Below are 16,968 nucleotides of genomic sequence, written 5' to 3' on the forward strand. Positions count from 1 at the left end.
CCTGAAGATTTGAATTATACAGTTTAAACAGCCCACAGCTACAGCACTGGGCTTCACATTAGATATTCAGTGATAACAGATCATGCTGCCCCACCATTAACTTTCACTGGAAGTGAGTCATTGACCAATAGTTTACCAGCACCACTTCGTGAATCTTTGTCTTAGTTTACCAGTACCATTTGAGTGCAGTGGGGTCTGTGCTAACCTGTAGTAACCAGACCAGCGTGTCAATGGTGATCTAGACTTAGGACTGTGTGCTTAGGCAAGGGGGGGGGTTTGTTGGAAGGGGGTGGTGGTAGGGGGTTGTAATATGAACACAAGATGTAATGTGAATGGGTTACTCTACTGACTTAAAAAGACCAATAAAAATCAACCAGTCCCCAATCAAAACCAATCAGCAAGCAGGATAACTTGTCCTGTTACATTTCAATACAGCTATCTGGATTGGCAAATACACTAAACTCAAATGATACTAAATCAACAAATGATGAACATGTTACTGTCATAGCATCTCCATCTTTGACACTGTCTGCCCTCTCTCTCACTTTCTTTATCACATACACAAACACCTGAACAGTGGGTGTTTATCTCCGAGGAGTGCACTTTGGCTCGGAGAACGACAAGTCAACACATCCCCTCTCATATATATATATACATACAGGCTAGCTCACTGCTGCTTCTCAGCTACTGCTTGCATTCATTCCTGTCACCCAGTACGGAGAGGAGAAACAGTAAGTACAGCCATGCTCGTTTGGTTCATCAGCTTTTGGTTCACCGTGTTTTGGTTCACCGTGTTTTGGTTCACCGTGTTTTGGTTCACCGTGTTTTGGTTCACCGTGTTTTGGTTCACCGTGTTTTGGTTCACCGTGTTTTGGTTCACCGTGTTTTGGTTCACCATCTTCTGGTTCACCATGTTTTGGTTCACCATCTTCTTTAGGTTCTCACACCTGCATGGAGAAAAAGAAAACACATCTTACTAGTGTAGCTACTTCAGGGTGCACGTGACGATAATATCACTGTTATAAGATGTTGTGTTGTATAAGATGAGTACTACTCATGTCTGTCTCCAGACTGTTGGACAAAACGCTCTCTGGGAGAGATCAAGTAGAGGGTCTTGAGAGGGGTTCCAACTGAACAGAATAACTAAATAAATTATGGCATGTCTATACAGATGTAGGATCTTCATTCCATCACCCTGTTGTTACAGTACATTTAAATGCAAACGTGTAGTATATTCAAGATTTAAAAAGGCTTCTAAAGTTAGCAATTTAACATTCCAGACTTGATTTGCTAACTAAAAATGTATCAACCCCAACATAAATGTCCATTAATTATAATCCACATAAATTCACATTTCCTGTTTTTCCAGGATTATTTTCCTGCTGTGAGAAACTGGTCACAGTAAGATCCTGCATCTGTATGTGGTCTGCTGCATCATAGTGCGATACAAACCCAGAAAAACTATAGTTTCATTGTCATTGAAAACATTGCCAACCTCAGAATAGCCTTACCTTAGTCATTGGAAACCTGTTAGAGACATGTTTGAGATAAAATAGAAGAGATTAGATGAGGCTGAGATGAGATAAGGCTAAGAGCAGAGCTGAAAAGGAAGAGGAAATGATGCTGACTAGTGGACAAGTTGATGTAGGGTTTATCTGACCCTCACCAAGATGTTTGCTATGCACACAGATCTGAGTGACATCATGAACAAGCTTCTGGTCATCACTGTGCTCGTCACTCTTCTGGGCCTCAGTAAGTACACAGCCAAGACCCTGACTGACTAACTGACTGACTAACTGACTGACTAACTGACTGACATACTGGTGGTGTTCCAGGATGTCATTTACTGTGCATCCCAGAAGGTTGCTGTATCATAATAGCATTTTGTTACACCCACAATAACATCTGCTAAATATGTTTATGCAACCAATAAGATTTGATTTGAAACGTTAAACACTCCAGACTGCAAATAAGAGCACCTCGAGCGGCAACATTGACTGACTGACTGACAACCAACCATCTTGACCCTCTATCCCTAACCCTAACCCTCTCCTTCCAGATGCTCAGAGCCTCCGTCTGCCTAGGCAAGCTGAGGAGGGTACGCCTGAGGAACCGGTCGCTGATGTTGCCGAGGCTGATGGAGAGCAGGGAACCCTGGAAAAGCTGACCGGCGCCGTCAAGAGCTACTACAAAACATCCATCAGCACCGCAACCAGCTGGCTGGACAGCATCAAGGGCCTGAAGCTGGAGGAGAAGGCCAAGTAAGACGCACACACACACACACACACACACAAGAACGGAACAGCAGGTCAAAATAGCAGGCTGACAGTTAATGCATTGTCCATGTGTCTGTGTGTCCATCAGGAATGTCTTCATTGACACCAGCATGGCGGTGAGCACCTACTCCGGCATCCTGCAGGACCAGGTTTACCACATCTTATACCAACAGTAAAGACCCTTCCTTGTTTCCCTGTGTCCCCAACGTCCTCAAAATGCCTTGGTGAGGAGAGCATCGCAGCTGTGGGCCCCTACTCTGTCATCCTGGAGCCTCCGATCAGCTTCACCAGACCTCCAACCCTCGGTGACGTCCCCACGGAGTCTGTGTAGATTGAAATACAGTATTATTTAATGTCAACATTTTACATTTTAGTCATTTAGCAGACGCTCTTATCCAGAGCGACTTACAATTAGTGCATTCATCTTAAGATAGCTAGGTGAGACAACCACATATCACAGTTGTAGCAAGTACAATAAAGTAGCTATCAGCAAAGTCAGTGCTAGTAGGTAAATCCTTCTTTAAATGTTTTTTTTTATGTCAACGTATCTTGAAATAAAAACATGCGTTTGTAGAAAACCAGTAAAACCTATGTGTTTCTTGAGAGGCATTATTCATATGAGCCAGTACGATCATTGTACTTAGTGTTTTATTATCAGACAAAGTTGAGAGACGTAGGATATGTTCATGCATATCTCCCACCGGTTTGTGACCTCAATATGGTTGTGTACAGTTGAAGTCAGAAGTTTACATTCAGTTAGGTTGGAGACATTAAAACTCGTTTTTCAACCACTCCACACATTTCTTGTTAACAAACTATAGTTTTGGCAAGTCGGTTAGGACATCTACTTTGTGCATGACACAAGTAATGTTTCCAACAATTGCTTACAGAAAGATTATTTCACTAAAATTCACTGTATCACAATTCCAGTGGGTCAGAAGTTTACATACACTTAGTTGACTATGCCTTTAAACAGCTTGGAAAAAAACGAAAATGATGTCATGGCTTTAGAAGCTTCTGATAGGCTAATTGACATCTTTTGAGTCAATTGGAGGTGTACCTGTCGATGTATTTCAAGGCCCACCTTCAAACTCAGTGCCTATTTGCTTGACATCATGGAACAATCTAAAGAAATCAGCCAAGACCTCAGCAAAACAATTGTAGACCTTCACAAGTCTGGTTCATCCTTGGGAGCAATTTCCAAACGCCTGAAGGTACCACGTTCATCTGTACAAACAATAGTACGGAAGTATAAACACCATGGGACCACGCAGCCGTCATACCGCTCAGGAAGAAGACGCGTTCTGTCTCCTAGAGATGAACGTACTTTGGTGCGAAAAGTGCAAATCAATCCCAGAACAACAGCAAAGGACCTTGTGAAGATGCTGGAGGAAACATGTACAAAAGTATCTATATACACAGTAAAATTAGTCCTATATCGACATAACCTGAAAGGCTGCTCAGCAAGGAAGAAGCCATTGCTCCAAAACCGTCATAAAAAAGCCAGACTACGGTTTGGAACTGCACATGGCGACAAAGATCGTACTTTTGGGGAAATGTCCTCTGGTCTGATGAAACAAAAATAGAAATGTTTGGCCATAATGACCATCGTTATGTTTGGAGGAAAAGGGGGAGGCTTCCCAACCGTGGAGGACGAGGGTGGCAGCATCATGTTGTGGGGGTGCTTTGCTGCAGGAGGGACTGGTGCACTTCACAAAATAGATGACATCATGAGGAAAGAAAAGTATGTGGATATATTGAAGCAACATCTCAAGACATCAGTCAGGAAATAAAAGCTTGGTCGCAAGTGGGTCTTCCAAATGGACAATGTTGTGGCAAAATGGCTAAAGGACAGCAAAGTCAAGGTGTTGGAGTGGCCATCACAAAGCCCTGATCTCAATCCCACAGAAAATTTGTGGGCAGAACTGAAAAAGCGTGTGCGAGCAAGGAGGCCTACAAACCTGACCAGCTCTGTCAGGAGGAATGGGCCAAAATTCACCCAACTTATTGTAGGAAGGTTGTGGAAGGCTTCCTGAAACGTTTGACCCAAGTTAAACAATTTAAAGGCAATGCTACCAAGTACTAATTGAGTGACCACATAGGACAACTAAACACATCTTGAACTGTTAGTTAATCTCTTCATAGGGTTGTGATATACTAGCAGGGATATGGCCAATCTGATGTAGCCTCAGTCTAAGATTCATTCAAACTGACTCAAATGTATTCAAACTAAATACCTCAAATCCCTGAGTAGGCTTCTTCTGAGTACCTGCGTTTCCCCATCTTGATTTCCCAATTCTCTCCCAACTTTATCTGTCTCACAAGGCCACATTGTTGCCTTCTCTTAGTAATCAAACCACAGTTAATGAATAGCTTCACTTGATATTACTAAACGAGGGCACTGCACATTGATACAAGGGGTTACGTAATGGTAGAGCACACTGAGTACTTTCATCACAGTGAAAAATTCACTTCAAGTGATAGGAATTAAATGAGTAGCCTAATCTCTCGTTTTTTTTTCTTCCAATGGTGACAGTAAAATGACATAGCACCTGTATTACAAAGAACAACACATGCGTCTCATACTAAAGGGCCAACGTGTTTTAAATTAAAGGGCCTTAAGTTTTTTGTTGTGTTTGTTTGTTTTTGCTTTGTTTTTGTTGTTTTAATAATTTAAAAAATATATATATTTGGTACTTATGTCAAGAATTGTAAATTGTTTGCTCTTATACAGATGTAGGATCTTAATTTAATCACCTTGCTGCAGGAGAGCTTGTTGTGTATTTGAGGTTTAAAAAGGCTTCTGAAGTTTTCGATTTCCACTTTGAAATTTCAGACTTGATTTTCCCAGAATTTCCCTGTATTAACCCTTAAAAAAATGTCAATTAATTAAAATCCACATTATAATTCACATGTCCTGTTACTGCAGGATTGTTTTCCTGCTTTAGAAAACTGGCTCAAATTAAGATCCTACATTTGTATGTCCAATTAAAAAATATATATATTACAAAAAATCTGTAATTGATTGAATGGGGGCATATAGCCGCACTGTACCTTTCCAGTCACAAACATGAGAGAAGTGCCAGGAAAACAAAGCACAGGTGCAGCCCAGGCAGTCAACTCCCAGAGATCTAAAGGCTAGAGGCACAGATACACAGGTATAAAAGAACCACAGACTAAACCCAGAGTCTCATACAGAGACCAAGACATGATGAAGCTGCTACTGCTGGCCTTTGCTTTGGGGTGTGCAGGTAAGACTGTAATACACAGTATCTACAGTATCATGAGACAGTTATGCAATGCCTGGGGTGGCAGGTAGCCTAGTGGTTAAAGCGTTGGACTTGTAACCAAAAGGTTGCAAGATCGAATCCTTGAGCTGACAAGGTGAAAATGTCATTCTGCCCCTGAACAAGGCATTTAACCCACTGTTCCTAGGCCATCATTGAAAATAAGAATTTGTTCTTAACTGACTTGCCTAGTTAAATAAAGATAATAAAATGAAGAATGATACCTTCTTTTAGAGATAGGTTTGGGAGGGAGATATACACCGAGTGTACAACATTATGAACATTATGCTCTTTCCTTGACATACACTGACCAGGTGAATCCAGGTGAATCCAGGTGAAAGCTATGATCCCTTACTGGGGGGGGGGGGGGGGCTGTTGGTGCAACTCAGTATTAGGAAGGTCTTCTTAATGTTTTTTACACTCAGGAGGATGGAGCGTTGTTGCAGGAAGTTTTCCAACCCCATTCCAGACCCTGGCAGGTCTACCTGTGGAACACTAAGGGGGGCTGGTATGGGGAGGGAAGGTGTAGGGGTGCCCTCATCAACGAGTGGTGGGTGCTTACCGCCTGGAACTGCTTTGTCGAATAGGTATTCCCCCTTTTTTCTTTCTTGAAATCAGTGTAAAATGCATGCAGCCCATATGTTCACCGAAAACAAAGAAATATTTTTTGCTAAGTTCCTCTCCACTCCACTCCTCTCCACTCGACTCCTCTCCTCCTCTCCTCCTCAGACCTGGCCACACTATGGTTTCTCTGGGGGAGCATGACGTGACAGTGGAGGAAGGGACAGAGCAGCACATCCGGGTGGCCAGATATGTGCAGCACAGGCCATAAGCACGAGGCCCCTCACACAGCCTGGCAATGGTGAAGCTGGCAGAGCCTGCCTGGTTCACTCAGCATGTCATGCCCGTAGCCCTACCCACAGGCTGCACTCAGTTCCACGAGAAGTGTCTGCGGCTGGGGCTCCACAGTACCGGGACAGGGTGAGTGGACCATAAAGCCAGGGGAGGGCTACATGCCTCAACCCAATTTAATGGAATAGATAAGCACCAAATAAACTCCCATGAGTCCCTATGTCAGTCCCTCCATACAGACGAGCCCAAACTAATCCTGAAGTGTGAAACACAGCGGGTCATTGATGACAAGATGTGCCAGATAGCCTTTCCTCTTTATTGGATTGAACACGCTTTCTGTGCTAAAACCATCATCTCAACCGACAACTGCCTGGTCAGTACATCAACAGAACAGTGCTTTGCAAACATTTATATTTTTATATTTATATATCTGGCTGTTGCATTGGAAACAAATAATATTATGATCAACGAGCTAATCAAGATTTTCCTTTGTACTTCACTGTGCCACCACACTCTCCCTCCCTCCCTCTTTCTCAGTCTGACCAGGGCAGTACTGTGGTGTGTGGGGGTGAGCTAAAGGGGTTGTTCTGGTCCGGTTCTTCTGACGTTGGTTTGTACACCCGCCTGTGCCTGTACCTTGACTGGATCAGTGACGTCATGAACACCCCTGATCCTACGCCTGAACCTGTGTGGACCACCGCAGCAGCAGCTACAACATGGTGATTGAAAAGAAAAACAAAGTGATATGTACTGAAATGTTCTGTTCACCTGCCCCGTTGATTCTATCATATCCGGTATGCGTTTTTTTCATTCACCAGCAGAGGGCGACATAGACCAGTAATACTGGCCTATCACAAACCTCTGAGAAATTTCTTGGCTATAACATGTCACACATTAACACATATACATATTTTACCAAGCAATTGGAATTGGACACCCCAAAGTGTCTTTCCTGAAGATAAATCCTCCTACCATGCAGTTTGTCCTGGGATATGTAGTTCTTTTAATCACCAGCAGATGGCAATGTAGACTAATAATAGTCCGTTTGAGCACGAAAGAGCTGCACAATCAATGTAAAGAGACACAGATTGAAAAAAGGAGATATAGGATATCCAGAGAGAGGGAGAGAGAGAGGGAGAGGGAGAGAGAGAGGGAGAGAGGGAGAGGGAGAGAGAGAGAGAGAGAGAGGACTTAAGTGGTTGAGATGATGTGAGAGCAGGTGAAATGAGACTGCCATTCTTTGCAAAGTTTTGTATGAGTGTGTCTAGATCTGCGTGCAAGCTAAATATCACACTGACACATACACACAAACACACACTGTATGACTGACAGCTGTGCCCACTGACACTCAGTCTAACACTGGAGCCCCTCCACCATCTGTTCTCCACACTTTCCCCCTCCTTTCCCCTCTTCCTCCATGTTCCCCCTTTCTGGTCCCCCTCCTTCTTCCCCCACCCTTTCCCTCCTCCTTTCTTCTAACTTTCAGAGATCTCTGACTCTTTCCATGTTTTTGGTCTCTCCTGCACTCCATTCCACTCTTCTGCTCCGTCTCTAATACACTGAGAAAACAACCTATAGAAGCATCTCTTACTCTGTTTACAGTACAATATACTGCCCTTCTGTCTGTATCCATGTACCCACTCCCCCACTCATTTACCCTCTATTCCTCCCTCCATCATACTATAAATTCTCCCTATTCATCTGTCCTCTCTTCCTCCCTCACTCCTTTCAGTGCTGTTGGTAAGCATTGTTCCTGCACTAGCTAAACAGAGAGAGATTTATAGTAAAGATAAGGTAATATGTAATATGAGCAGATATACTCTGAGTGTACAAAACATTAAGAACACCTTCCTAATATTGAGCTGCACCCCTTTTGCCCTCAGAACAGCCTAACTTTGTCGGGTCATGGATTCTACAAGGTGTTGAAAGTGTTTGACAGGGATGCTGGCCCATGTTGACTCCAACGCTTCCCACAACTGTTTCAAGTTGGCTGGATGTCCTTTGGGTGGTGGACCATTCTTTATACACACAGGAAAATGTTGAGCATGAAAAACCCAGCAGCATTGCAGTTCTTAACATACTCTGACTGGTGAGTCTGGCACCTACTACCATACCCAGTTCAAAGGCACTTAAATCTTTTGTCTTGCCCATTCACCCTTTGAATGGGACATATACACAATCCATTTCTTAATCGTGTCAAGACTTAAAAATCCTTCTTTAACCTGTCTACTCCCCTTCATCTACACTGATTCATCTCACTCTCCCTGGCAAACTGTTCCTATCGCTCATCAGAGGCTTACATTCCCAACATTCTCCTATGACACCTAAGTAACTCATGGTCCTGGAAGAAGAAGGAGAGGAAGTCACAGAGAGAGAGAGAGCGAGAGAGAGAAGAGAGAGAGAGAGAGAGAGGAGAGAGAGAGAGAGAGGAGAGAGAGGAGAGAGAGAGAGGAGAGAGAGGAGAGAGAGAGAGAGAGAGAGAGAGAGAGAGAGAGAGAGAGAGAGAGAGAGAGAGGAGAGAGAGAGAGAGAGAGAGAGAGAGAGAGAGAGAGGAGAGAGAGAGCGAAAGAGAGGGGGGTTAAAAGTAGACACAGAGAAGTCTCAGAGTATGGTGGCATAGATAAATGAACGAAGGACTCAACACTGCGATAAGAAAAATCACAGTAATGTCATAGTGACTCTATACGTGGTATTTACTCTGTGTGACTCGCTATGTGCCGACATGTGTGCCTCAGTGTGTATCTCACACCCATTAACTGAAACCAGTGTGTCTGTGTAAAGGCTTTACTCATTTATAAGAGACAACGGAGCATAAAAACTCAATCTCTCCAAATCTGTCCCCATTGCCTAGTAGAGACACGGGACTCATCAGTGGGGAAAATGACTTTCAAGTGCTCTAATGATACCGACCTAATAGCTAACACCAAACAGAGAGAGGGGGAGGGGGGTGTATATGTGTGTGTATATGTGGGCGGGGATAATACATCTAATGGAGGAATTAACTAAGTAAATGAACTCTGAATAATAACCTCCCTTTCTCTCTCTCCATCATGGTTAGAGAGTGCAGTGAGTGCTCCAGCCCCTCTCATCATCCCTCTAATGTAGCCCCCTCCACCTGCTTTTAATCAGACGGAGTGATGGAGCACCCTGACTGGATGTGTCTGTGGTAAATAGTGTACAGTGTGTGGGATAGTGCACCAGTGAGTGAGTGAGTGAGTGAGTGAGTGAGTGAGTGAGTGAGTGAGTGAGTGAGTGAGTGAGTGAGGGAGTGAGTGTGAGAGAGAGAGATAGATGGTACACATGTGTTCATAATAATACATTTGTATTGTGTATTTGAGGTCAGACTTAGGCATTTAGTAGTAATGGATTTGTAGCGACTGTTTTCAAGTGTAGTAATGGATTTGTATCGACTGTTATCAAGTGTGTGTGAGGCTGTGAGTGTACGAGTGCATGTGTGTATGCATGCGTTTGTGTGTTTGTGTGAGAGAGAAACATCACACGGGTATTGCCAGTGATAATGCATTAGTATTGATGCCAGTGTGTTGGGGAGATCACAGATATGGCTGTGGTGCTAGAGCTCAGAGAAAGAGAGAGAGAGAACATCACTACAAAGACTGAAACCCCATGGGGAGGCCATTCCCCGTCCTACTGCAATCATCCCACACTGGGATAAACACTTACAACCCACTGTTGCCTGGACCACACAATTCTCTTGATTTCTGTCCAATTTGAATTGTCTATTTTCCAGTTTTGTTTCCAGCAATCTTTCTTCCCCCCTACCCTCCTCTCCTCTGTACGACTACCCATTCTGTAAGAGGCTCTGCTTGTTTTTATTGACCTGTTTTGTATCATGTCTTTCTTTGCTCTGTGTTAGTTTTAGAGCCTCTAGGCCCAGAGGGCAGGTTAGCAGTGATGGTACATACCAGAACAAGCAGCGTCTCGTGTGTGAGCAGGTCTGAAACCGTCTCGGAGACGGCCGAGGGAGATGAGAATGTGTGTGTTTGTGTGTGTATGTGTAATGTATGTAATGTGTGTATGATTGTGCCAGTACTTTCGTTAGCATGAGTGATGACAGGCTACAGAGAACCAGACGTATACATACACATTCTGTGCTGGGGAATCTGGCTGTGTGGCAGTGTGTGTATCTATACTGCTCAGAGGAATGCAGTGAGGAACCTATACTGTACCTGGGGCCACACGTTCCCAAAGGGAGACTAAAAACAACCGAACAGTACAACAGCAGCATAACAAACAGGCAGTGTTGTGAACACCTGGCCCTCAGCCCAGCATTGTACCCAGTCTCCCTGTGTGTTCACACACCTGAACAGATAGCAACGCTACTGCAACATAAAACATTACCTAAACTCTGACACTGCCTCACACTCAAAGTTCCCAGAGATAAATATATATGTGTGTGTGTGTGTGGACCTGCAGAGCAGACTGATGCATGGCAGGGCAGTGTGGGAGGCAGACATTGACCAGCAGTGGCAGGGTAGAGGAGGGGGGAGTTAATCATGTACAGCACATAAACACACTCAGAGGTCATGCTTCATCTTCCAGACACACTGCAGGTCCTGGTGTGTGAGACTCCCCAGATGCAGAGGAAGAGCTAGGACCTGGACCAGGGCCAGGTTCAGGACCAGGGTCAGGACCAGGGCCAGGGTCAGGACCAGGGCCAGGACCAGGGCCAGGACCAGAGTCAGGACCAGGACCAGGGCCAGACATCCACCATCAACTAAAGTAGACAGGTCTGATAAGGCTAATAGCAGTAGAGGCTCAGAGAGGAGAGTTACAGGAGACAGTACCTTCAATCCCCATCACCAGTATGTGTGTGTGTGTGTTGTGTGTGTGGTGTGTTGTGTGTGTGTGTGCCGCCGTGATCCACCTCTGACTGTTTTACTGGGTGAGAGAGTTAGCAGCTAGGCAACAGAGAGCATCGATCCGTGTCCCCGAAGTTCAGCACCATAGCACGATTGAAATTGAAAGGTAACTTACGATTGAGCCGACACATGCAGCGTTTAGCGCTGACACAGGGAACTTTATATTTGTATCCCGCTGTAGTGCAGATCTTCAGCACAACAGATTGAATGGAGCCCTAAAACACAGGGCTCAGAAGCCTCTCATTACAGCTCTGTGCTGAACAAGCCCCAAGGAATGTCAGCCATTTCACTTCCCTACACATTTTACTGGCCATGTCTGAACAAACACATTCTAATGATCACACGCTGACAGTGTAGGAGTGTGCCTTAGAGTAATTGACTGTGTATGTGTGAATGTGTGTAAATACCAACACAAAATCATTCAAGTATGATTCTCTGTGTATATGTGTGTGTGTGTGTGTGTCTGTCTCTCTGTGTAATAGCTCTCCAGACACCTGCTCAGACAGTGGGAGCTCACAGAGGTGCCTCCATCTCTCCCTCTCTCTCCAGCTCCTCCCTTCCACCTCTCACTTCTCTTCTCTAGCGCTAACGGACTAGCTGACTCAGACACCCAGGGGGCCTTCATCGCTCTTCGACCTGTGTGGGATGCCCTGGTCATGGCCTCCCTTTACCCTGGATGTATATGTGTTGCATGTGTAACGGAGTGAAGAATGTACCATAAGCTCACTCCACAGCTAGCTTGAAATGTCCCCGATGGAGCTATCCAATTGGTACCTTTTGGGTAGCTCAAATGGTTGAAGTGTTGTCATGGAGCGCGGTCAGGTGTGTTGTGAAGCAGAGGACCAGTTGTTGGAGCCCAGTATGAGGAAGTTGGACAGTGGGGGAAGCTCAGTTGTCAGCAGCAAACTGACCTGTTAAACATGCTTAGAGCTTAATGCTATGGATCCACTTTTCTTCTCAAAGGGGAGTGCTTGTTGGCTTGCTTGTCAGTACATGTCAGTGATGAAGGTCTGGTAGCTGGAGTGCATGTCTTTACAGGCTCGAACATCACTAACACACACAGGCTGCTTTTACGTCTAAATGATCTTCAAATGACACCGCATCAGCTTGGCTTGATGCACACACACACAGATCAACCATCACTACTACACATACACAAACACACACCAGTACTGACACGTACACACACCAACAGAAACACACACCAACAGAAAACACACACCACTACTGACATGTATACACACCAACAGAAAACACACACCACTACTGACACGTATACACACCAACAGAAACACACACCACTACTGACACGTATACACACCAACAGAAAACACACACCAACAGAAACACACACCACTACTGACACGTATACACACCAACAGAAACACACACCACTACTGACACGTATACACACCAACAGAAAACACACACCAACAGAAACACACACCACTACTGACACGTATACACACCAACAGAAAACACACACCACTACTGACACGTATACACACCAACAGAAAACACACACCAACAGAAAACACACACTCAAAATCAGGTCACACAGGATATGAAACCTTGGAAGTGAAGGAGATAAGAAAAGATTTATTACCCTTTAATTTCATTATTTTTATTTGTTTCTCCCCTCCCTCCCTCCCTCCCTCCCTCCCTCCCTCCCTCCCTCCCTCCCTCCCTCCCTCTTTATTTATTGAACTCAGCTATTTGCAACAGAGTAGACAGCAGACTCAATGCTAATTTATGACATCCTTAAACAAGACAGCTTCTTTATCCATTGGATGGCCAATCACTCTTCTCCTTCATTTCTTCTCATGACAGTTCCTGATTCTTCTGTCGATTTCCATAACTTCTCCCTCCATCTATCCCTCCCTCATCCATAACCTTCTCTGTCCCGTTCTCTCTCTCCTCCATCCCCATCCTTCTGTCTCTCTATCATTCTATATATCCTTAATCATCTCCGTCTCTAGATTGTTCTGGCGGTGGTGTCCCAGCACAGTGTGTGTGTGTGTGTGTGTGTGTGTGTGTGTGTGTGTGTGGGTGGAATGGCTGTTAGCCAACCGTTACTGAGACGCTGTAGCGGCTAGGCTATGAGCTAGGGACAGTGGCTGTCATTTCTCAATAGGCTGACGCTAAATGGCTAAATCAGATTAGTGCCACTGTAGCTAAACTCAGACCGTATTAAAGCCTTTGGGCCAGGGTAGGCATGGTTACACAGATGATACACAATAACATTGGAGACAATGCTGAAGTAAAAAGCACTAGAGGTGGACGCACACACTGTAAACCACAGTAAAAGCATTTGTGACAAATAGAAAAAAAGCAAATTAAATTTGATTGATTGATTGATTGATTGGCTCACACACACACACACCCATACATATTTTAGAACCTCATCTCAGTCCTTCCCTCCTCATTCTCTCTCTTAATGTTCTGAACACAAATCCTTCCCCTTCTGCAGGTCAGTGTAATTTCCTAATGGATGCTTGGCAGATGGAAGAAGGGACAACATCCCTGCTGATAGAACCAGAGAGCCAGAAGCCTACAGTACAACGGCAACCTGCCAGAGCTCACAGAATCCAGCCGAGTCGGCCTACACCTCTACACTAACAGTGAACACACACAGAGACCCACAGAAATAAAACACACAGAGACACACAGAAATAAAACACACAGAGACCCACAGAAATAAAACACACAGAGATTGTGGGAGTGTGGTTGTTTTTTCTTGGGTTTTCATTTGTTATAAATTCTACACAGTTCAATAAGACACAAGAACACAGTACAGAGCTCACAACAGAACAGCGTACCACCAAATATACAGTATACCAGGAAGAGAAAAAAGCACTCACATATGTATAACAAGACAAGAATCCTAATTCAAACCTTTCTCTTTTCTCTCAGAACCAGCGGATAAGCCACAGAACAACACAAGCCACAACTCAGTAGTTCTGAAGTACAACAATCCCCCTTTTCTTTAAAGAAAAGAAAACACTTTTTTATATCACTTTATATCTTTTTTTTACAAATAAAACCAAGCGTTCCAAAGTTGAAGGTATGCACCTGTTGGTCCCCCCCTAACTTCACAGTAGTCAGAACAGTCATTAAGTTATGGAAATATAGATGTCTTAAATCAGTAGACATATAAACACCATTGGAAAAACCAAATGATTCCCAGAAAAAGCGATAGTGGTTATAGTGACCTGTTCACAAGGCAGTTTTTTCCAGTGTATACCAATGATAGAGGACATTGCAACCAGCTATCATATATCTTTGTGCTGCCAATACAGGTAGTATCAAAAAGTGTGTGAGGCAGAGAGAGATAGACACCAAATACGCACCAAAACATTGGAACACCCCCACTAGGACACTCAATAACTCTTCAACTTATTTTGGTTAAAAAAATTAACATCACATATACCCTCTCCCCTCCCACCTCACCCCCACACTCTACCCCCTCTCACCTCCCCTGTTCCCCTCCCTCTCTCCCTCATCAAGCTGTGACTAACCTGTGTCTGTGACGTTCGTAGGTGAATCTGTGCTCACTGTGTTGCTAACCCATCCAGCCTGCAAAGCCAATCTGTGCTGAAGGAAATGCTAGTGCAGCTGGCAGAGATTTCAGATTGTCAACAGAGGACAAAAACGTTCCCCATTTTGCCAGATTACTCCAATTTTCCAGAGCTAGGGGATAATAATTGGGTGAGCTGAGCGTAACAGGGAGTGTTGTGTTTCTGAAAATGGCTTTGGTCAGAGAAGGACAGTAGGCTATGAAATACGGCGAGAGCTGTAGCAGGGTCAGGACTAACGACACAGAAAACACACAGATTCATTCAGATTCACCTCACGTATACAGTAAGCCTCCATTTGATTGACAGGTTATACAGTATTCCGTTTGCAGAGACAGAGCAACAAAAAGAAGAAAACAAATGACCTGATACATAATATGTATTTCGTCAACATTGTGAAACTAATTTGTACACCGAATAGCTTGTCGTTTTTGTTGCTTTTTGGTTTGAGAAAAAAAAACATTTACACAGGAAGAGATCAGGAAGTTAGAAATTGTCTCGGCTGTTGCTAAGGTAACAGCTGAAAGGAATTTGAATAAATGAATAGACTTAGATTTTAAATGAAAAACTAAACAATGAATTGATACACAGGGACTAGAGTCTTCTATTTCATGTCATCCTGTAAAGAGAGGACTCTGGCCAGGACCAAAGCAAACAGGGAGATAGGGGTATGTTCCTCCAGCTTAGAACAGTCTAGAATTATATACAGTACTATAGGCTCTTATCAGAAAGCCGGAGTGGATTTAGGTTGGAATGACTTTTGACTTGTATAAGTGGGCCTGGCTTGCCCTGGTCGACCAAAAAGGTTTGTCAGAAAGTACATCTGAAGTGTTGTGCCTAATATGCTGCTGGTCATCGTCTTGGGCATAGAATATGATCCTTAAGTTTTATGTAACAGTAGGCACGATCTCTATGTTACAGGATAGAATTCAGAGTTACACAATAAGAACAGACACATCCAGTTCTACACTGGCTGAACGAAGAACAAAGCACAGCTCAGATACACAATGCAATACAGCACCCACAAACACACACACACACGAACGCACACACACTCCTGCAACATGCAGTGACTTAATGGCATTTTGTGTTTGGATTGGGGTAGAAAATGGTTACTGTGGCTAGAGTCACGTTGGACACATGTTTACTGTGCAGCTCTATTCTGCATGGGAGTCAACCAAGAGTTGTGATTGGTGGACAGGGATAATGCTCTGATAATGTCATGATGAAGTCAGTTGATGTCCAGTGATGTATTAGGTCTCATGTTTAAATACCCCCCCCCCATGGTTACCCCCCATCCCTACAAAAACACCCTCCCATTCCACCGTCTTTTCTCCCTCAGTCCGATTTCTCCCTCTATCAAAAATAAAACAAGCCCTGCTGTTGTTTTTTATCCATCCCTTCATCCCTCTCTTTCTGTCTTCTTGTGTCATATTCTCCTCTGTTCCTCACTGTGGAAGACAACACAAAGCACCAGTAAATCCTTTGAGTCAATACAACATCATGTGATATTATATAAGTCAGGGATAATCAACTAGAATCAACCGCGGGACGATTTTTTATTGAGCGGATGGTCTGGGGGCCGGAACATAATTACAATTAATTTGTAGACTGCATATTGACCTCAAGAAGCCCAAACAGATATAATGTTTGACTAAAACATAATCATTTCAAACCTTACATGTGTCTCTCTATTATGAGTGGGAATACTTGGGAACAGATTTCTTAAATAAAAATGACTTGGAGTTGATTTCCTGGTGTTTTTCCAGTCTTTTATTGCCCCCTGCAAAAATAAAATATAATTTACAGTACCAGTCAAAAGTTTGGACACCACTACTCATTCCAAGGTTTTTCTTAATTTTTATTGTTTTCTACATTGTAGAATAATAGTGGAGACATCAAAACTATGAAATAACACTTATGGAATCATGTAGTAACTCAAAAAAGTGTTAAACAAATCAAAATATATTTTTCCTTCATGTCTTAAAGTAATGATGGACTGTCGTTTCTCTTTGCTTATTTGAGCTGTTCTTGCCATAATATGGACTTGGTATTTTACTAAATAAGGTTATCTTCTGTATACCAACCCTACCTTGTC

General features: G+C 43.6%; 2 protein-coding genes and 1 long non-coding RNA gene across 5 annotated transcripts in view; 2 read left to right on the plus strand and 1 right to left on the minus strand.

Moving 5' to 3' along the window:
• The first annotated feature begins 594 nt into the window (after positions 1-594).
• On the plus strand, positions 595-2,674 carry LOC115177021 (apolipoprotein C-II-like). The gene is made up of 4 exons (XM_029737467.1): positions 595-731; positions 1,690-1,752; positions 2,060-2,261; positions 2,365-2,674. Exons 2-4 carry the CDS (start codon positions 1,704-1,706, stop codon positions 2,450-2,452), a joined length of 339 nt encoding a protein of 112 aa, XP_029593327.1. The 5' UTR covers positions 595-731; positions 1,690-1,703; the 3' UTR covers positions 2,453-2,674.
• A 2,709-nt stretch (positions 2,675-5,383) lies between these two features.
• Positions 5,384-13,909, plus strand: LOC115177478 (uncharacterized). Of its 2 annotated transcripts, XR_003872411.1 has the most exons (6): positions 5,384-5,527; positions 5,989-6,150; positions 6,293-6,544; positions 6,655-6,788; positions 6,953-7,134; positions 13,766-13,909. It is a non-coding gene; the product is annotated as an uncharacterized LOC115177478 (long non-coding RNA). The 2 variants fall into 2 exon arrangements; XR_003872410.1 differs by lacking the exons at positions 5,384-5,527; positions 5,989-6,150; positions 6,293-6,544 and having other exon boundaries at positions 6,556-6,788.
• A 1,835-nt stretch (positions 13,910-15,744) lies between these two features.
• Positions 15,745-16,968, minus strand: part of bcam (basal cell adhesion molecule (Lutheran blood group)) — a 93,522-nt gene continuing 92,298 nt past the window's right edge. For both annotated transcript variants that reach the window (XM_029738288.1, XM_029738287.1), the window contains one exon: positions 15,745-16,321. In XM_029738288.1, the coding sequence (XP_029594148.1) occupies positions 16,319-16,321 (3 nt within the window). In that variant the 3' untranslated portion in view covers positions 15,745-16,318. The remainder of the gene's footprint in view (positions 16,322-16,968) is intronic.

This window comes from Salmo trutta, chromosome 37 (assembly GCF_901001165.1).
Source record: "Salmo trutta chromosome 37, fSalTru1.1, whole genome shotgun sequence".
NCBI lineage: Eukaryota > Metazoa > Chordata > Actinopteri > Salmoniformes > Salmonidae > Salmo > Salmo trutta.

What these genes read in the sequence shown, in the direction of transcription:
- LOC115177021 (XM_029737467.1), top strand. Translation starts at nt 1,704, where the DNA reads ATGAACAAGCTTCTGGTCATCACTGTGCTCGTCACTCTTCTGGGCCTC. An exon ending in CGTCACTCTTCTGGGCCTCA is followed by an intron (nt 1,753 to 2,059) that starts GTAAGTACACAG and finishes CTCTCCTTCCAG; the next exon opens with ATGCTCAGAGCCTCCGTCTG. An exon ending in AAGCTGGAGGAGAAGGCCAA is followed by an intron (nt 2,262 to 2,364) that starts GTAAGACGCACA and finishes TGTGTCCATCAG; the next exon opens with GAATGTCTTCATTGACACCA.